The 16,749-nt window shown below is 35.4% G+C and overlaps 1 protein-coding gene across 2 annotated transcripts in view; it reads right to left on the reverse strand.

Annotated features, from left to right (window-relative positions):
• Positions 1-16,749, reverse strand: part of BTAF1 (B-TFIID TATA-box binding protein associated factor 1) — an 87,332-nt gene that overhangs the window by 12,916 nt on the left and 57,667 nt on the right. For both annotated transcript variants that reach the window (XM_036828506.1, XM_036828507.1), the window contains exons 20-30: positions 15,377-15,803; positions 13,921-14,111; positions 12,204-12,357; positions 11,672-11,781; positions 10,101-10,302; positions 8,800-8,948; positions 2,930-3,082; positions 2,577-2,698; positions 2,319-2,486; positions 292-369; positions 31-160 (exon numbers count right to left, since the gene is read on the reverse strand). In XM_036828506.1, coding sequence (XP_036684401.1) covers positions 31-160; positions 292-369; positions 2,319-2,486; positions 2,577-2,698; positions 2,930-3,082; positions 8,800-8,948; positions 10,101-10,302; positions 11,672-11,781; positions 12,204-12,357; positions 13,921-14,111; positions 15,377-15,803 — 1,884 coding nt within the window. The remainder of the gene's footprint in view (positions 1-30; positions 161-291; positions 370-2,318; positions 2,487-2,576; positions 2,699-2,929; positions 3,083-8,799; positions 8,949-10,100; positions 10,303-11,671; positions 11,782-12,203; positions 12,358-13,920; positions 14,112-15,376; positions 15,804-16,749) is intronic.

The raw sequence follows: 16,749 nt of genomic DNA on the forward strand, positions 1-16,749 counted from the left end.
AAAAAAAAAAAAAAAAAGGTAAATAATTACCTGGATTGGTGTTCCAGAAAGAATAATCCTATAATTAGCAGTCAGTTGTTTTACTGCTTTTGACAATTTTGTTTTTCCATTTTTGATGACATGGCCTTCATCAAGAATACAGTAGTTAAATTTAATATTTCTGAAGAAAAACAAAAAATGTTAGCATCTTTTACTATATGTCAGGAACAATATGAAGTCTTTCAGGCAGGAAAATACTAAGTCTCTCTGAATTTGATACTAAGTCTTTCTTTAAAAAAGTTTAATTCTTACCTAAAGAAATCTATGTCGTTTCTCACAACATCATACGAAGCCACTATCAGATTGTGCCTTTTCACCTGATGCTGTAACCTGTATTTAAAAATACATAAGATTACAAAATGGGGACTCTGCAAAGTTTGTAATATGCTTTCAAAGGGAAAACCACAGATGCCATTGTATACAGTGCTTTCAATCTACCTACTAAGCCCAATATTCCCTTCTGCTTACTCTACATCCATGACCCTGACACCTTTCAGGTGAAGGCCATTCTTCTTATGACTTGGCCTTGCTGCCCTAACTCAGTCTGATTAGAAAAGAGACAGGTACCTGACTCAAAATGTGGAGGTCATTTTAACTTTATTTGCCAACACCTCTTCCTTGGAGGCACTCACTATTCCTTCACCATTCCATGTTGTGCTGGGGGGTAGAGGGGGAGCTATCAATCACATGTCCCCATAATCACCAAAGGGATGAAGCATTTTAATCAGGTCAAGCCATTCACAATATTTTATCCCCTGACCACAAAGACTGGTTTGGGGGCATGACCCAATCAAGGCCAGTCAGTCATCTCAAGTACTGATATATTCATGATGGGAGAGAGAAGATTTCTGTTTATTATAGTTGCCAACCTAGGAAAATGTAGACCTAAGACTGCCCATGATCATCTTACCTACCAACAGTAGACTGAAGTCCAGTAGAGATCAACAGAACAAGTTATACGTGGGGAAGAATAGTAAATTAGATGTACCTGAAGCAAGAATTCACCCCCTGAGATTCTCAATTTAATTAATGAATTTGCTATTTGCTTAAGCTAGTCTGAGCTGAGCTTCTACCACTTGTAAATGGATTAATTCTTTTACAATAAATTCTTTAAGAGTACAAGCTGTTGAGCTGCCTGTGTTCCAATCTTCATTTAATTAGCTGAGTGACCTTCTTCCCAGGCCCCATGTCTTAGACTCCTCATCTGCACACTGGAAACAATAATAGTACCCATACCTCATAAGGTAATTATGAGAATACACAATTTTAAATAAATGTAAATAAAACTGCTTAGAATAATGCCTAGCCAGTAAGTGCTCAATATATGTTAGCTATTATTAACAGAAGGGCAGCAAATCTATGGACTAATCAGCAATCTATGACTATCCAAGCTTTAAAAGATGAACTGAAATCAGGGCTTCCCTGGTGGCACGGTGGTTAAGAATCTGCTTGCCAATGCAGGAGACACGGGTTCGAGCCCTGGTCCGGGAAGATCCCACATGCCGCGGAGCAACTAAGCCCATGCGCCACAACTACTGAGCCTGCGCTCTAGAGCCTGCGAGCCACAACTACTGAAGCCCGTGCGCCTACAGCCCGTGCTCTGCAACAAGAGAAGCCACCGCAATGAGAAGCCCGCGCACTGCAATGAAGAGTAGCCCCCACTCGCTGCAACTAGAGAAAAGCCCGTGTGCAGCAATGAAGACCCAGTGCAGCCAAAAATAAGTAAAAAATAAAATAAATTTATAAAAAAAAAAAAGATGAACTGAAATCAATGATATACCACTCTTCAACATTTGTATTTAGGAACAGAGATGTACTAGTTGATAGAAAGAAGGTAAAACTAATAGAATTCTAGTGTTTCTATGGTATCAGGGCAGCTAGAGCAAGCCACTGTGGACCAAAAGCATTTTTGGGGAGAGAGAAGAAGAAAGAGGGAGCACTTAGGGAAAGTGAGTAGAAAATGAGGATACAACAGAAGCACCTAGAAGATACTATGATCAGAAGACTTCCAAGAAAGGCATAGAGAATGGCTTTGGTTCCTGACAGTTTCCTAGCTCCAAAACTTAGAAAGCCCAACTGATTGTTAACAATGGCTAAAGTCCTTGAATTTTGATGAGTCTCACTGATTATATCTTTATTATTCACTCACCTTTCTTTAATAAGTAAGTTCCTATGTCTGACAACCAAAAAAGCTAACTAGAATTCATTTTTAATCGATTTTATTCTTCCAAACTACTTAAAGCAAAAGATAAAACATTTTTTGGTTGTACAGTTCTTACCTTATTCTTTCAGTGGGAGGTCCAGTATAATGCAATGGATTGAGATATTCTCTGGAGCAAAATTTACCTACTTCATCCACCCAATGACCTGTTAATGTTGGTGGACAAACCACTAAGGAAGGAAGTGGCATACATTCTGCCAATTTTGATCTTGCATATTCCTGGGCCCTTTACGACAGCAAAACACAATGAATTAACCAGCTCGTTTAAACTGCTCAGCATCTGAAAGCCTTCTTTTAAAATAACATTTAAAATTACCTGTGACAATGATCTCCTGCTAGAATGCAGATGGACTGTAAAGTTTTTCCTAAACCCATGTCATCACACAGAATTCCATGAAGCTTATACTTATTAAGAAATGCTAACCAGTTCACACCATCCTGAAAGGTTGGGAGAAAAAGAAAAATGATAAATGTGAACAGATCATAACAAATTTTTTCTTGTAAAGAACATGTTTATTACACAGACCAAAAAATCTGTATTTTTACAGGCAACGAGAAATAAATCGGTATAAGACACTAAACAGAAGAATTGAATTACTAAATCAATTTTTAAACTCCTCAAGGAATATTTACAAGGAATAGTCACTATTTATAAGTATAAAACTTTACCTGCTGATATTTTCTGAGTTCAGCATTGATTGGTACTGGAATCTTGTAATTTTCTAATTTTTTCCCATCTAACAATTGCTCCAAAAAGTGTCGTTCCTTGGCTTTCAACTGGATTAATTCTTCTGACATATTTGGAGGGTCTGGAATGCCTGCCTAAAATTGTTTTTTAAAGTGTATTAAAACTATTTGCTACTATTTATTAATTTTTCCATCCTCAGATTGTGAAATCATTTCACATCTTATCAAAATACAAATGCAGAGGTAACACAATATTGTAAACCAAGTATACTTCAATTATAAAAAATACCAACGATAAAACATATATATGTATATATATAAAAATGCAGAGAAAAAGGCAATTCAAAAATAGTATGATTTTAAAGACTCGAAGACAAATAGTTAAGAATTTGACAGGTATTAAAAGTGCTATAATGAGACTACTAAATAAACACATTTGAGATATTTTAAAGAACACAGCTACAATTTATTTTTTCCAGTACCATGCATTACTTGATAAAGAGGCAAATAAAATTGTATAGCTTATTTTAAGTGAAATGCCGTTTCTGGAGCTTCTCAATTTTAGTGTTATGATACCCCAGGGTTATTGGTTCTCAAAAAGTGGTCTGCAGACCCCTCAGGGTCTCTAAGACCTTTTCAAAGGGTTATTGACATCAACTATTTCATAACAAAAGAAAGACATTACTTTTTTCATTGTGTTGACATTTGCTCTGATGCACAAAAATAATGGGCAAAACTGCTTGTGCCTCAGAAAGAATCAAGGCAATGTCACCAAGTGTACTGGTAGTCACTGTAGTATTCCTCACAGCCATCCACCAGCCTTTTTTTTAAAAGTTGGTTTTACTTAAGAATGTCCTTGAAGCAGTAAAAATAATTTTATTAAACCTCAACCTTCGAATGGCACATCTTTTTAACATTCCGTGCAACAAAATATGAAGTACCCATAAAGCATTTCTGCTGCATATCATACATATGGAAGTACAATATGTTTAGGAAAAGCACTTGCAAGATTTCTTAAAACTCTGAGTTGACCTAGCCATTATTTTACAGAACAACATTTTATTTGAATGGACTGACAAACTATGGTTATTCTGACTTGGGTATTTGGCTGATATTTTCTCAAAAATAAATTTGTCACTTCAAGGAAAACAACTGACATAACTTGTTGCCAATGATAAAATTCAAGTTTTCAAAAGAGACTTAGCACTGCAGGTACTTCCCAATATTTAAAAATAACTTTCTGTTGGTGAGATTAATGAGTCTGATTTGTTGCTACTGTATGATGAAATGTATCAACCTTTAAAAGATTTACATAACTCAGTGAACCAATGTTTTCCAAATGACCAATGCATGTTACAAAACATGTACTGGTAAAAGATCTATTCAAAAGTCTAACGGATTTATTCTTTAAACGAATTAATAAATCTTTTTACATTTGTTTTAATTTCTATAACAGAAAATATGATAAACAAAAGCTCTTTGGGGTCTTTAATTTTTAAGAGTGTAAAGAGGTCCAGAGACCTGAAAGTTTGAGAACTACTGCCCTATGAATAAGAAATGTAAAGTGAAAGTTAAGAAATGTAAAATTCTGAGAAAAGAACTTCAATTAAATTCAATTAAAATATATGTTCCTTATAATACCAGAAATAGTATCAGGAGTGAGGTGTATACACTGAGTCTTAAAACGATTGCATGTTATATCTTCAGAAGTTTTTTTTTTTTTTGCTGTGCTGCAGGGCTCGAGGGATCTTAGTTCCCCAACCAGGGATCAAACCTGTGCCCCCTGCAGTGGAAGCGTGGAGTTCTAACCACTGGACCATCAGGGAATTCCCTCAAAAGGTTTTAGAATTAACAACTTTGTCAAGTAAGATAGAAACTAACATTTTAACACATCTAATACCATAATGACAACCATCAAAATGAAGCCTTTCTGCACAGTGCTTTATAAGGAAGTAACAAATCTTCAAACATTTATCCTCATGGACCTTTTAATAAATGACAACCAGATATAAGGCCATACAATAGGGACATTTCCTAACAACGATTAGGATTCATAAATATTGTTTAGTGCCAGGAACCCTTCCTTTGAGTACCTTCCTCACCCCAATTCCTATAAAAGCAGCAAGAGTTACTAATAGTGCAAGGAATTAAAGCTTCTATCAAAACCACTGGTTTATATTCCCTGAATCCTTGACTGAAAAGTACATGATTCTTCCTATGAAGATGGGACAGAGCAAATCAAGATAAAGTGGAACAGGAATTAACTTGCATGACATTCTTGTTCCTATTGCTGTGTCTTCAAACTCACAGCATCTAAACTGCTATTAATCCTATCCAGTGTGTTTTTATTTGTAATTATATCTTTCGACTCAAGAAGGTCAATTTGGGTTGTTCTTATATCTTCCATTTTGCTCCTCATTACACTCATGCTTTCCCTCTACCTTCTTGAACATATGGAGCATGTTTTAATGTCCTTGTATACTAATTCTGTTATCTGGGTCATTTCAGGGTCTGCTTCTATTGACTGACTTTTCTCCTGGTTAACTTTTTTTTTTTCTTTTTTTTGGGCAGGATCTCAGTTCCCTGAGCAGGGACTGAAACCTGGCCATGGCAGTGAAAGCCTGGAATCCTAACCAATAGGCCACTAGGGAATTCCCTCTGGTTAATTTTCTGATGGGTACTAAACAACCTAAGTTTTACGCTGTTGGGTGCTGAACTTTTGGGGGTTAAATAGTTTTTTCTTTCTGGGATATAGTTAAATTACCTGAAACCAATCTGATCCTTTTCAGGCTTGCTTTTAAGCTTTATTAAGGTGGGTTCAAATCAGTCTTTTGTCAAGGGTTAATCTGGCCCTGCTACTCAGGCGATATACTTCTAAGGACTGTACTCAGTGCCCTATATGGTAGGTCCTCTGACTCAGCTTGGGGGAAATACCTATTCTTGACCCTGTGTGAGCTCTGGGAATTGTTCCACCTACTCCTTTCTGATTTTCGCCCCCAGTCTCAAACATATATTCTCATACACATGCCCAGATGAATGAATACTCAGCCTTTGTGTGGACCTCTCGAGCTTCCTCTCTGTGCAGCTACTTCCTCTCAGGTACTCTGCCTTGCAAATTCTACCCATCTTGTCCTCTCTGCACTCTGACTCTGCTAGCCTCTGTTTAGGTTTCACTTCCCTGTCCTATGGTCTGGAAACTCACTCCAGGCAGTAAGCTAGGGCACTTGATTTGTTCCCTTGTTGTTCAATGTCTGAAATCCGTTGTTTGATTCATTTTGTCTGGTTTTCTAAGTTAAGGTAGGAGGATAAATCTGTTTTATCATGGCTGGAAGCAAAATATGCATCACATCCTTGTAATTTTCACATCTATCAAAGGGAATCTTACCAATCTTTTCTCAATCTCTAAAGTTCAAAATCTCTTTTCTTTGCCAATTTGTTATCAAGTACTGTTATTCTCCCTTAAAAAAAAAGTAGTTTAGACTCTTTATCACCTCACAGTGGATCTGGGCTCTGTTTGAGGGCACTTACATTCTAATCCACATTCAAACAGCTATTAAACTGATTTTCCTAAAACACTGCTTTCATCATCTACTCCTTTGCTCAAAGAACACATGATGGTTTCTCATCACTCGTTGATTTCAGTGCCAAAAAAGACCAAGGGGACGAAGCATAATCAACTTAGTTTACAGATAAGATGATGCAAGGCCCAAAAGTTAAAGGATATGAATAAGACCTAGGAAACACAGAGGATGGAAACAATTCAGGAAATGCCACTTGGGTCTTTTGATACAGTAGTCTAGTATTTTTTAGTCATGGTGGTTATTTTAACATATTTTATTGCGGAAAAAATATTCATGCAGAGAAATATATAAACAAATGTACAGATTAATAAATTATAAAACAAACACCTTTCTAACTATTGCCAGATTAAGAAAAACAGCCCTGCCATCATCCTACAAGATCCCATATTTCTCTCCCAGTGATAACCTGCTCTCCTTTCCTCAAGAGGTAATCATTTTACTGACTTTCATGGCAATTTCTTTTTTACCTTTCTTTATACCTTTATCACCTAATTATGCATCCCATGTACTTTTGCCTATTTTTGAACTTCATAAAAATAGAATCTTATGTTAAGGATTCACTAATTGTTGTATGTATCTGTACTTTGTTCATTCTTATTGCAGTATAATAATCCACAGTTAACATATCTACTCTACAGATAATGAACATTTGAGTGGTTTTAGACTACTATAAATAATGGTATAAATAATATTCTTGAAGGTGTGTCTTGGATGTATTATGAATTTCTCTAGGATATATACCTAGCATAGATTTGATGGGTCATTGGGATGGGAATCTTCAACTTTACCAGATATAGCCAAATTTTTTTTTTTTTTTCAGAGAGGCTATCATCCAACTTATGCTCATACTTTGCTGGTAGAAATATAAAATGGTAGAGTTACTCTGGGAAAGTAGTTTGGCAGTTTCTTAAAAAGTTAAACATAAAAAAAAAAAAAAAAAGTTAAACATGATATGACCCAGTAATTCCATTCCTAAATATCTGCTCAAAAGAAATAAAAGCAGGGACTTCTCTGGCGGTCCAGTGGTTAAGAATCCATGTTCTGGGGCTTCCCTGGTGACGCAGTGGTTAAGAATCCACCTGCCAATGCAGGGGACACAGGTTCGAGCCCTGGACCAGGGAGATCCCACATGCCGCAGAGCAACTAAGCCTGTGCACCACAACTACTGAGCCTGCATGCCACAACTACTGAAGCCTGTGTGCCTATAGCCTGTCCTCTGCAACGAGAAGCCACTGCAATGAGAAGCCTGTGCACCGCAACGAAGAGTAGCCCCTCGCTCGCCGCAACTAAAGAAAGCCTGCGCACAGCAACAAAGACCCAATGCAGCCAAAAATAAATAAATAAAACAAATAAAGAAAAGAAATAAAAGCATACATCCACACAAAGACTTTATAAGTGCATAAAGTGCATGTTCATAGCAGCATTACTCATAATAGCCAAAAGCTGGTAATAATCCAAATGTCCATCAGCTGGTGAACAGATAAACAAAATGTGGTGTCTCCATAAAATAGAGTATTATTTGGCCAATAATACTCTAAACACACCCAAAAGGATAATACATCCAAAAGGAACTACTGACATACTACAACACGGATGAACTGCATATATACTTACTTCCTGAATTACAAAAATCCCATAAAAATATATTAAGTGGCTAAGTGGCAAGGTCCTGGCTTTTCCCTTGCTTCAAGCCACTTCTATTTCCCGCACTGACCACATATATTATTTCTGTAGCATGAATATACTCCAAAATTCTCCAGCTTCAGCCTTCTAGTCTGCTTTCTCCATAATCCAACAGAGACATCATCTGCTTTTTACACTTTCAATTACCATCTTTCAAATTTACCTTTCACGTAAACTTCAGAACAGAATCTTTACCTAGATGTTACCAGGGATACTTAGGAACAATTCTATTTCTAGAATAGCATCAATGAATTATCATTCTTTTAGGAACCATAGTTTTTGTTTGTTTCTTTTTTAAATTTTTGGCCATGTTGTGCGGCATGTGGGATCCTAGTTCCCCGATTGAACCCATGCCCCCTGCAGTGGGGTCTTAACCACTAGACCGCCAGGGAAGTCCCAGAACCATAGTTTTATTTAAAACACTGTGTTAAAAAAAAAATTACCCATTAAAGCATAAAATTCTTAACACTTATAACATAAACATATTCAAATCTTTTTTTTAAACCTGACATGTTCTTTAAAAAGGGTTACAATTACTATGAAGTTACTGAAAACATTAAGTCCATAAACCAAGTATCTTCAACTTACCTCAAGTGGCATGAGTCTAATTAGTGTTGCAAAGCACTGTGTAGCCATGAATCTTACACTGTCCGTCTGATCACTCATTCTTCCCAACACAGGCACGACTAAAAGGACAATATATGGAACAATACCAACATCCAGTTGTTCCATTACACCTGAGTAAGTTATTAAGGAAATTTCCAACTGGTTCCAAGGTAGATGTTTTCACAAACTAAGACCATGACTTCTAAAACAGTTCCTCATTTTCTCACCTGTATTATGATGAACTGACTGTCCCTCAAGGTCTATGATTCAACTATAACAGCATTTGTACAATGTTACTCCTTTGTAAACATTATGTAACTTTCTCATGATTAAGAAGATAAAATGATGTTTTTCATCTGAGGAAGGCTGGAGGTAACTTTACTAATAAGACTTTTTTCCATAGAGAAATTCCTACAAGTTTCTAGAATTCCCATACCAAAATTGAGTTACATTGCAAGCAAGGGAGCACAACTCAGCGTCAAAGATTAATTCCAAATTTCCCACCAATATCTTAACAATCTTAAACTGGACATAGCAGGCCCAGTGAGTTCAGTCCTCCTGACTGAAGTAATCGTCAGCATTTCTGAGCCAGAGTTTCTAACTGATTTGATCTCCACCCGTCTTTCTTGCTCTTATACCGAAATATCTTTCGGGTATTTCGAGATAAAGAATGTCAGTGGATGCCATACCCTTGGTAAAAGTTTGCCTGTATATTTCTAGTTATTTAGTATACTTAGTCATTTTCTACACAAGTAATGAACAAAGCAAACATAATATGTTTATAAGAACTACCTATATAATATCTGATTAATATTAAAAAAATTGATTATAAACCAAATAAACAGGTTACTAGATAAATAGTTCATGAGGTACATAAAATTTTTGCCTGTAAAAAGATCTCTTAAAATTAATAGTAATTCTTCAGACTTTCTGTGTGAATATTTTCATAATCAAATGTAAATATATTTATAATGTATTATAATGTAATAAAAATACACTTCAAAATAAAATCTAAAAAAGTAGTTTTCTTTTTGGAACAAGGCAGGTTATGTGCGTATTTGTTTTTGTTCTCTTTTGTTTTGTTTTTGCTGTACTGCGTAGCTTGTGGGATCTTAGTTCCCTGACCAGGGATCGAACCCATGCCCTTAGCAGTGAAAGCATGGAGTCCTAACCACTGGACCGCCAGGGAATTCCCTGTGCATATTTGAATAAGTTTTATTTTAGTCATCCTTAAATAAAATGAATATAATTTCTGAATAGTTTGTCAAAATAAAAAAGGATACAGGCAAGTGCTTCAATTGCACCCTCTTGTTTGATATTGTCATCAATTGCTCCCAGCCATGGAAGAACCTTCTCCAAAAAAATATTCATTGTTTCCATGGTACCTATTTTGCTCATGACGCCTATACAACGAGCAGCCATGTGCCTCACTGCAGTGCTGGGGTACTGAAGGCACATATAAAGATGAGGCAAATGCTGTACCAACTAAAAAACAAGAAGTTTAAGATAATCAGAATACTCATTAGGGAATCTACTGTTTAAAATATAACTATAACGGCCCAGACTCAGAGGTTCTCAATATTCTAAGTAACTCTAAATCCGAGAATATCTCCAATCACCTCAAAACATTACTGTCAAAACATCCTCAATAAAAATTTAAATCTAAATTGTTATTATAATGCTTTTAAAAAGAATAGAAAGGTGCAGAACTTCTCCCCTGTTCAATATCCTCTTAGGCATCAGGGAACACTCAATTCTTTCCAAAATTAGTAGGGAACGCATCAAAGGCACTTGCAAGATTCTCCTACTGAGGTTGGGAAAATGACACCACACATCATCAGCCCCCTCCCAATTTGGCTTAGTTTTAGGTACATACTTTTTTATTCACTGGGTTGAGTGATCCTGATTTTGTTCTAGGAACTATACTTTGGTAGGTATTTTCCACTTTAACTTCCTGGCTTACCAAAGGCAATATGATCGCAAGAGCACAACATATCCCATTATTAAACGTCTGCTGCATGGAAGCCAGATCCAGGTACTTGCTCAACAGACTAGCCTTACAGATCAGCTGAATGCACGCTGTTGATCACGGAGGGTGAGCATGTACAGGATTCTGCCCTTCTTTACTAATGATAAATCCGCAAAATTTAACAAGTAAAAGAATATGCTTTATTACTATATAAACAGAAAAATTTCACTCTACTCTCTCCTAGATTCTCCCTCTTATATTAGATGTGAATAGAGAATTGGAGATAGCACCCTTCACAATGTTATAAATTGCAGAGAGCTTCCTATTGCAGATATACAGAAAGAGTAATACTTTCTTCAAAGGAAAAACCAGACAATTAATTCTCTAGTCTATGTTCCTCCTCCCTCTGTTCCAATTTTTTGGTAAGAGATATTTTAACAGTCAAAAAATAAACCCAGGTTCTATCTTTGCCATTGACTAGTTTCATCTCTGAGAGGTAACTTCCTTCTACCATTACATTTATCCTGGAAAGAGGTTTTATTACCTGTACTCTTCCTTTCCTAGACTATATTATTAAGATGGTATAGATGAATAGGGATGCGGCTTTCTTTCCTGTTTACACCTGGCTTCTGCGTCATCAGAGCCCTGTCCCTACTGCCCTGTATTCTAAGCTCCCAGAGTGGGTTTTCTATCATTCATGCACCCAGCTCTGCCTCAAAATCCCATGAGAGCTGAGTTGTCAGGAAAGAGGAATCTAGACATAGCATATACAAGAAAATGCAATTATAAGGGATGACATCAAAGTTGCACTTTTCATTCAAGCCTTAAGTCTAATAAGACTACTTGTCTTACTAGAAGAAAACTACACTTGCATTAGTTAGTTACCAAGGGATGAAGTTCAGAATCCATTGACACTGCTGCTGTTTCAAAAACTTGCAGAGAATTCACCAGTTCTTGGGCAGGGCCATCTCCCTTTTCCAGGAGGGACTTTCCATCTATTAAAACATATTGATTTAAGTGCATATTACCTTGCAAATAATTCTTTAAAATCTAGAGCCCACAAAAAGTTTTAGCTCTCCCCCAGGTACTGTGGAAGAGTCTATTTTGCTTTATAGCGTAAAATGAAATACCACGCCCTTAATTTAACTGCTGAGGTACTACACCTAAAGCAACTAAAGATGTTTAACATAATGATCCATTTCAAATATGTTTCTAAATATGTAATAGAAAAAGTAAAAAGCAAAAAGTATGCAAAATGACATGAAAATAAATTAAATGTTTTTACCAACCTTCCATTTAAAAACTTACCAGCTGGCCTGGGATAAACAGGTATAGGCATTGTTATTTTATAAGTACATATGTAATGGATATACACTGAAATCTGTTTAAAATGCAACTTGGAAAATTATGTACACACCAAAATTATTTATGTCGATTGTATTCCTCAATGGACCAACCATAGCATCCCAGAGATGTGGCAACTTCACTGCCATTTCACCACCAAAATGCTTCACTATAGTTGTCAAGGCAAATTCAGCTCCTCTCCGTTGTACCAGGTAAGGCTTCTGGGCCTAAAATTAAATGTTAGTTGAAAACGAAATTTCAGAAAAAAGTATAATGCATTTGAAATGTTATTAAGATAATTTAAAAGTCACTACCTAAGAATTCACAGTGTTACCATTAACTAATTAAGCAATTACTGGACATATTTACCATAACTATAAACATTTCTCAATAATTAAACTTATATGGGCATAAAATCCCAAACTAGATTTTCACATCCAAAGTAAAATACTTTTTGGGGGTTGGAGATAAGGAATAGACAAATATGTGCTGTTTCTAGAGACAGTTCTAAGTAACATGTTTTTTTCTTCTTCTCTCCACCCCAAAGAAACAGGTAGAGAGAGGAAAAGGAGATAAAATGATGGGCCCTTATTTATATTTGCTTAAGGGATAGAATATGAGCATCTATTTAATTTAACCACAATATTAATAAACTCTTACTTAGCAGTAATTTTATAATAATTAAATACAAAAGAAACTGTCCCCCCAGAAAGATACATATATATTTTTAAGTGAAGGAACTATGTAAACCATGGAAGTATTAAAACCACAGTAAATTTTGATTAAAATTATGGGAAGAATATAGTTAGTGAAAAAACCTTCATTCACAGAATATTTTAAAAGAAATATAGACAATAAGCTAAGATTTTGGTTTAAAAAAAGAAACTTAGAATTGGGCGATTGGGATTGACATGTATACACTGATGTGTATAAAACTGATGACTGATTAAAAAAAAAAAAAGAAACTTAAAATAGGCCTATACGTTATAGAAATATATTAAACACATGTCTTTTAGCATTGATAGTTTATTGCTGAACTCAGGTAAAGTTCCTATGTCTTGCAACCAAAAGAGCTACCTAGAGCATTCATTCTGTTGTTAATAATGTGACTGTAAGATTTTCCAAAACCAAACACTTTTTAAAATCATCTTTAAAGAAGACTGTACTGTAGAATAAGTAGACCAATGAAACAGAATAGAGAGCCCAAGGAGATCCTTATATGTACGAAGCATGACATAAAACAGAGGTGCCATTATAAACCAGGGAGGAAAAGATTCAATGGTAGGATAACTGGCTGTTCATGTGGGCAAATAAATTTAGATCCCTACCTCACATCACACAGTTAATAAATTCCAAGTTGACTAAAAGTCAGATAGGTAAAACTTTGACATGTATAAACTTATCCTCTGAATATCAACAGCAATTCCTGACATTGATAGGACTGAGAAAAGTTAGCTTTCACTATTACTTAACATCTCTGTAGTCACTGTTATAGGAGTGAATTAGTTTATATTCATGAATGACTTATGTACCCACTACTGAGAAGGTTTCTTGCCTAGGAATATAATCATCAAGTTAAGCTGGTAAAAATAATAAGAGGCATGAGAAATTTGAAGAAGTTTTCAGTTTTTCTGGACCCTGTTGCTGCAGTACTCCAAAAAGTTATTAGCCCCAGTTCTTTCACTTAAAAATATTAAAATACAATTCTAGAAGCTGATATGACAATTTAGCTCTCAATCTGTAAGATATTTGTTTTAAAATCAGAGTATTCAAAGAAAAAAACTATTTACCTCATCAAGTTCAACAAGGATATTTCCACTACCTCCTGCAGGAAGATCTGCTATTTGAGCTTTTACTGCTTTGGGGGTAGGACCTCGCCTACTTGTGATAGCAAAAGCAGCTTTTTGATGCCTATAGAGTGTAATTATACCCCTGTGCTTGGTGACAGTATGATGCATTCCATCTTTTTCAGAGTTGGATCCTATTAAGGAAAAAAGTTAAATAAACTTTAAAGCATAATATAGGTGACCAAATGTTTCCTGCTCCAAAAGAGATACAACACATTTTAAAATTGTCTTTTAAGCCTCAATTTTTATAGGCCAATGATATTTTCTTTAGACAATGAAATGGTAACAAAAATCAATAATTTATAACATTGAATGTTTTAATATTTGCATAGGACCATACTTAATACAACCAAATTTGCAGCATCATGTTAACAACAAGAAATATCACATGCAAGAATGAATGTACCACGGGTTCGAGCCCTGGTCTGGGAAGATCCCACATGCCGCGGAGCAACTAGGCCCGTGAGCCACAACTACTGAGCCTGCACGTCTGGAGCCTGTGCTCCACAACAAGAGAGGCCGCAATAATGAGAGGCCCGCGCACCACGATGAAGAGTGGCCCCCACTTGCCGCAACTAGAGAAAGCCCTCGCAGAGAAACGAAGACCCAACACAGCCATAAATAAATAAATAAACCCAAAGTTTAAAAAAAAAAAAAAACAAAAAAACTGTATCTCTTTAAAAAAAAAAAAAAAAAGAATGAATGTACCTTCAGTTAAAAGTACATTAATTGTTTAAAAATGAATGTTTCCAGGCATAAAAAGAAACATTAAAAAACAATGCAAGTAAGTTTTCTTTAAAAAAAAGAAGTCCATTGTTACCATGAATTCAGAAACACCAACCACTGCAAAATATTGCTGCCTCACATAGCTCTCAGGGACAGGGATAGGGGGAATTTAGGACTAAGGCATGTGAAGAAACATTGGTCCTTCAGATTAGCCTACAAAGAGCAGTTACTTTCCATATAAATTTTCTGGATGAAAACAGAAAAGCTGTTTAAGCATTATTTGCTAAAGGTAACAGAGCCCACTTATCTCATAAGACATGTACTAAATTAGAGAAACCAGAATTTTACAGGAAGAACTTTTATTCACCACTGGATATAATTAAGTTTTCTAGCTCTGTTAACAGTAAACCCTATAATTATCGTCTTGAAAGAGAAGTTAAGGGTTAACACCTGTCTCATAGAATTCAGTCATTTTATATATCAGGTCTTTTATGAATAACTTATTTAAGTTAAGAGGGTTGTGATTTTATTAGCAATATGTGCAAATTCTCTCAAAATGGGAAAAAGCTCCAACATAAACTGGATTTGTGCTTAAATTATACCTGTAAACGACTATAAACAAATTTAAATGGTTAATTCTTTCTCTACCCCAAATAAAGCTTTAGATATATACCTTTAGAATTTTCCTGGCCACTTTGTGTTGGTACTGGACACGTGACAGAAGGAGTTAGATATGGGTCCACACAAAGTGAGCTACAGAGATTTTTAATAATTTTTGAATTGGGACAGGGCGTCCTTGTTGTGCACTGCTGAAGTAGTTTGGCTATGCACTGAGCCGCGTAGTTCTGCACTAGAGTATTCTCTTCTTTTTTAATTGTCTCCATTAATGGTTTTATAATAGGATTTAATTTCTCCGGAAGTTGCTGCAAGCTTACAACTGCACATGCAGCAAAAGTATGCACTCTCAACTGCAACACTTGCCACTCCTGGTTGGTCTCTGTAACTGTCATTTGGACCTGCTGTCGTTTACTGTCTAACTGCTGTAACACTTGAGGATTTAAATCGAAAGATGATGTGACTTCATTAAAAACAGCAGTGACCTATTAAAAAAGAGAAATAAAAAATCATTAAGGATATCAACCCCAAATAGCCTGTAAACTCCTGAAGGGCAGACAACAAACTTTCTGTTTCAATTTTAAGTTCCATGATATCTAGTACTATTTTAGTATTCAGTAAACTAAATAAATGTCTAAAACCTTCCAAGTAAACTTTATTTTAATCTGACTTAATTTAACATTAGTATTATATTGTTTAAGAAAGACAGTTTCTTATTATATCTAATAAGTTTGAGTGAAAAATCACACACAATACCCATATAGTACACTTTGGTGAAATGAGAACGCTGTAAGCAAATATAAACCAACAGTTAAGAGAGGATGGTACAATAGTCATTAATTATTTAATTACCAAGAGCTGCTTAAAGCTGTAAGACTGTGGCATCAGACTACTTTACAAGCCCCGTTAAAAGACTGTTCAATACATCTTCTTAAAACAACTTTATGAGATATAATTCACATACAATACACTCATTTAAAGTGTACAATTCGATGGTTTTTATTATATTCAGAGTTGTACAACCATCACCACAATTTTAGAACATTTTCATCACCCCCAAAATAAAATTCAATACCTATTAGCAATCATTCCTCATTTCCTCCAAGCCCCATGTAACCACTTATATACTTTCTATCTTTATAGATTTGCCTATTCTGGACATTTCATATAAATGGACTAATATAATGTGTAATCTTTTGTGACTAGATTCTTTCATTTAGCATAATTCTTTCAAGGTTCACTGATGTTGTAGCATGTATAATTACTTCATTCCTTTTTTTGCCAAATAATATTACACTATATGGATATATCAATTGCATTTTTCCATTCATTAGTTGATGAATGGATGGGTTGGTTCCATCTTTTAGCTATTGTGAATAATGTTGCTATGAACATTTATGTACAAGTTTCTGTGTGCGCACATTTTTTAAA

This window comes from Balaenoptera musculus, chromosome 16 (genome assembly GCF_009873245.2).
Source record: "Balaenoptera musculus isolate JJ_BM4_2016_0621 chromosome 16, mBalMus1.pri.v3, whole genome shotgun sequence".
Classification (NCBI taxonomy): Eukaryota; Metazoa; Chordata; class Mammalia; order Artiodactyla; family Balaenopteridae; genus Balaenoptera; species Balaenoptera musculus.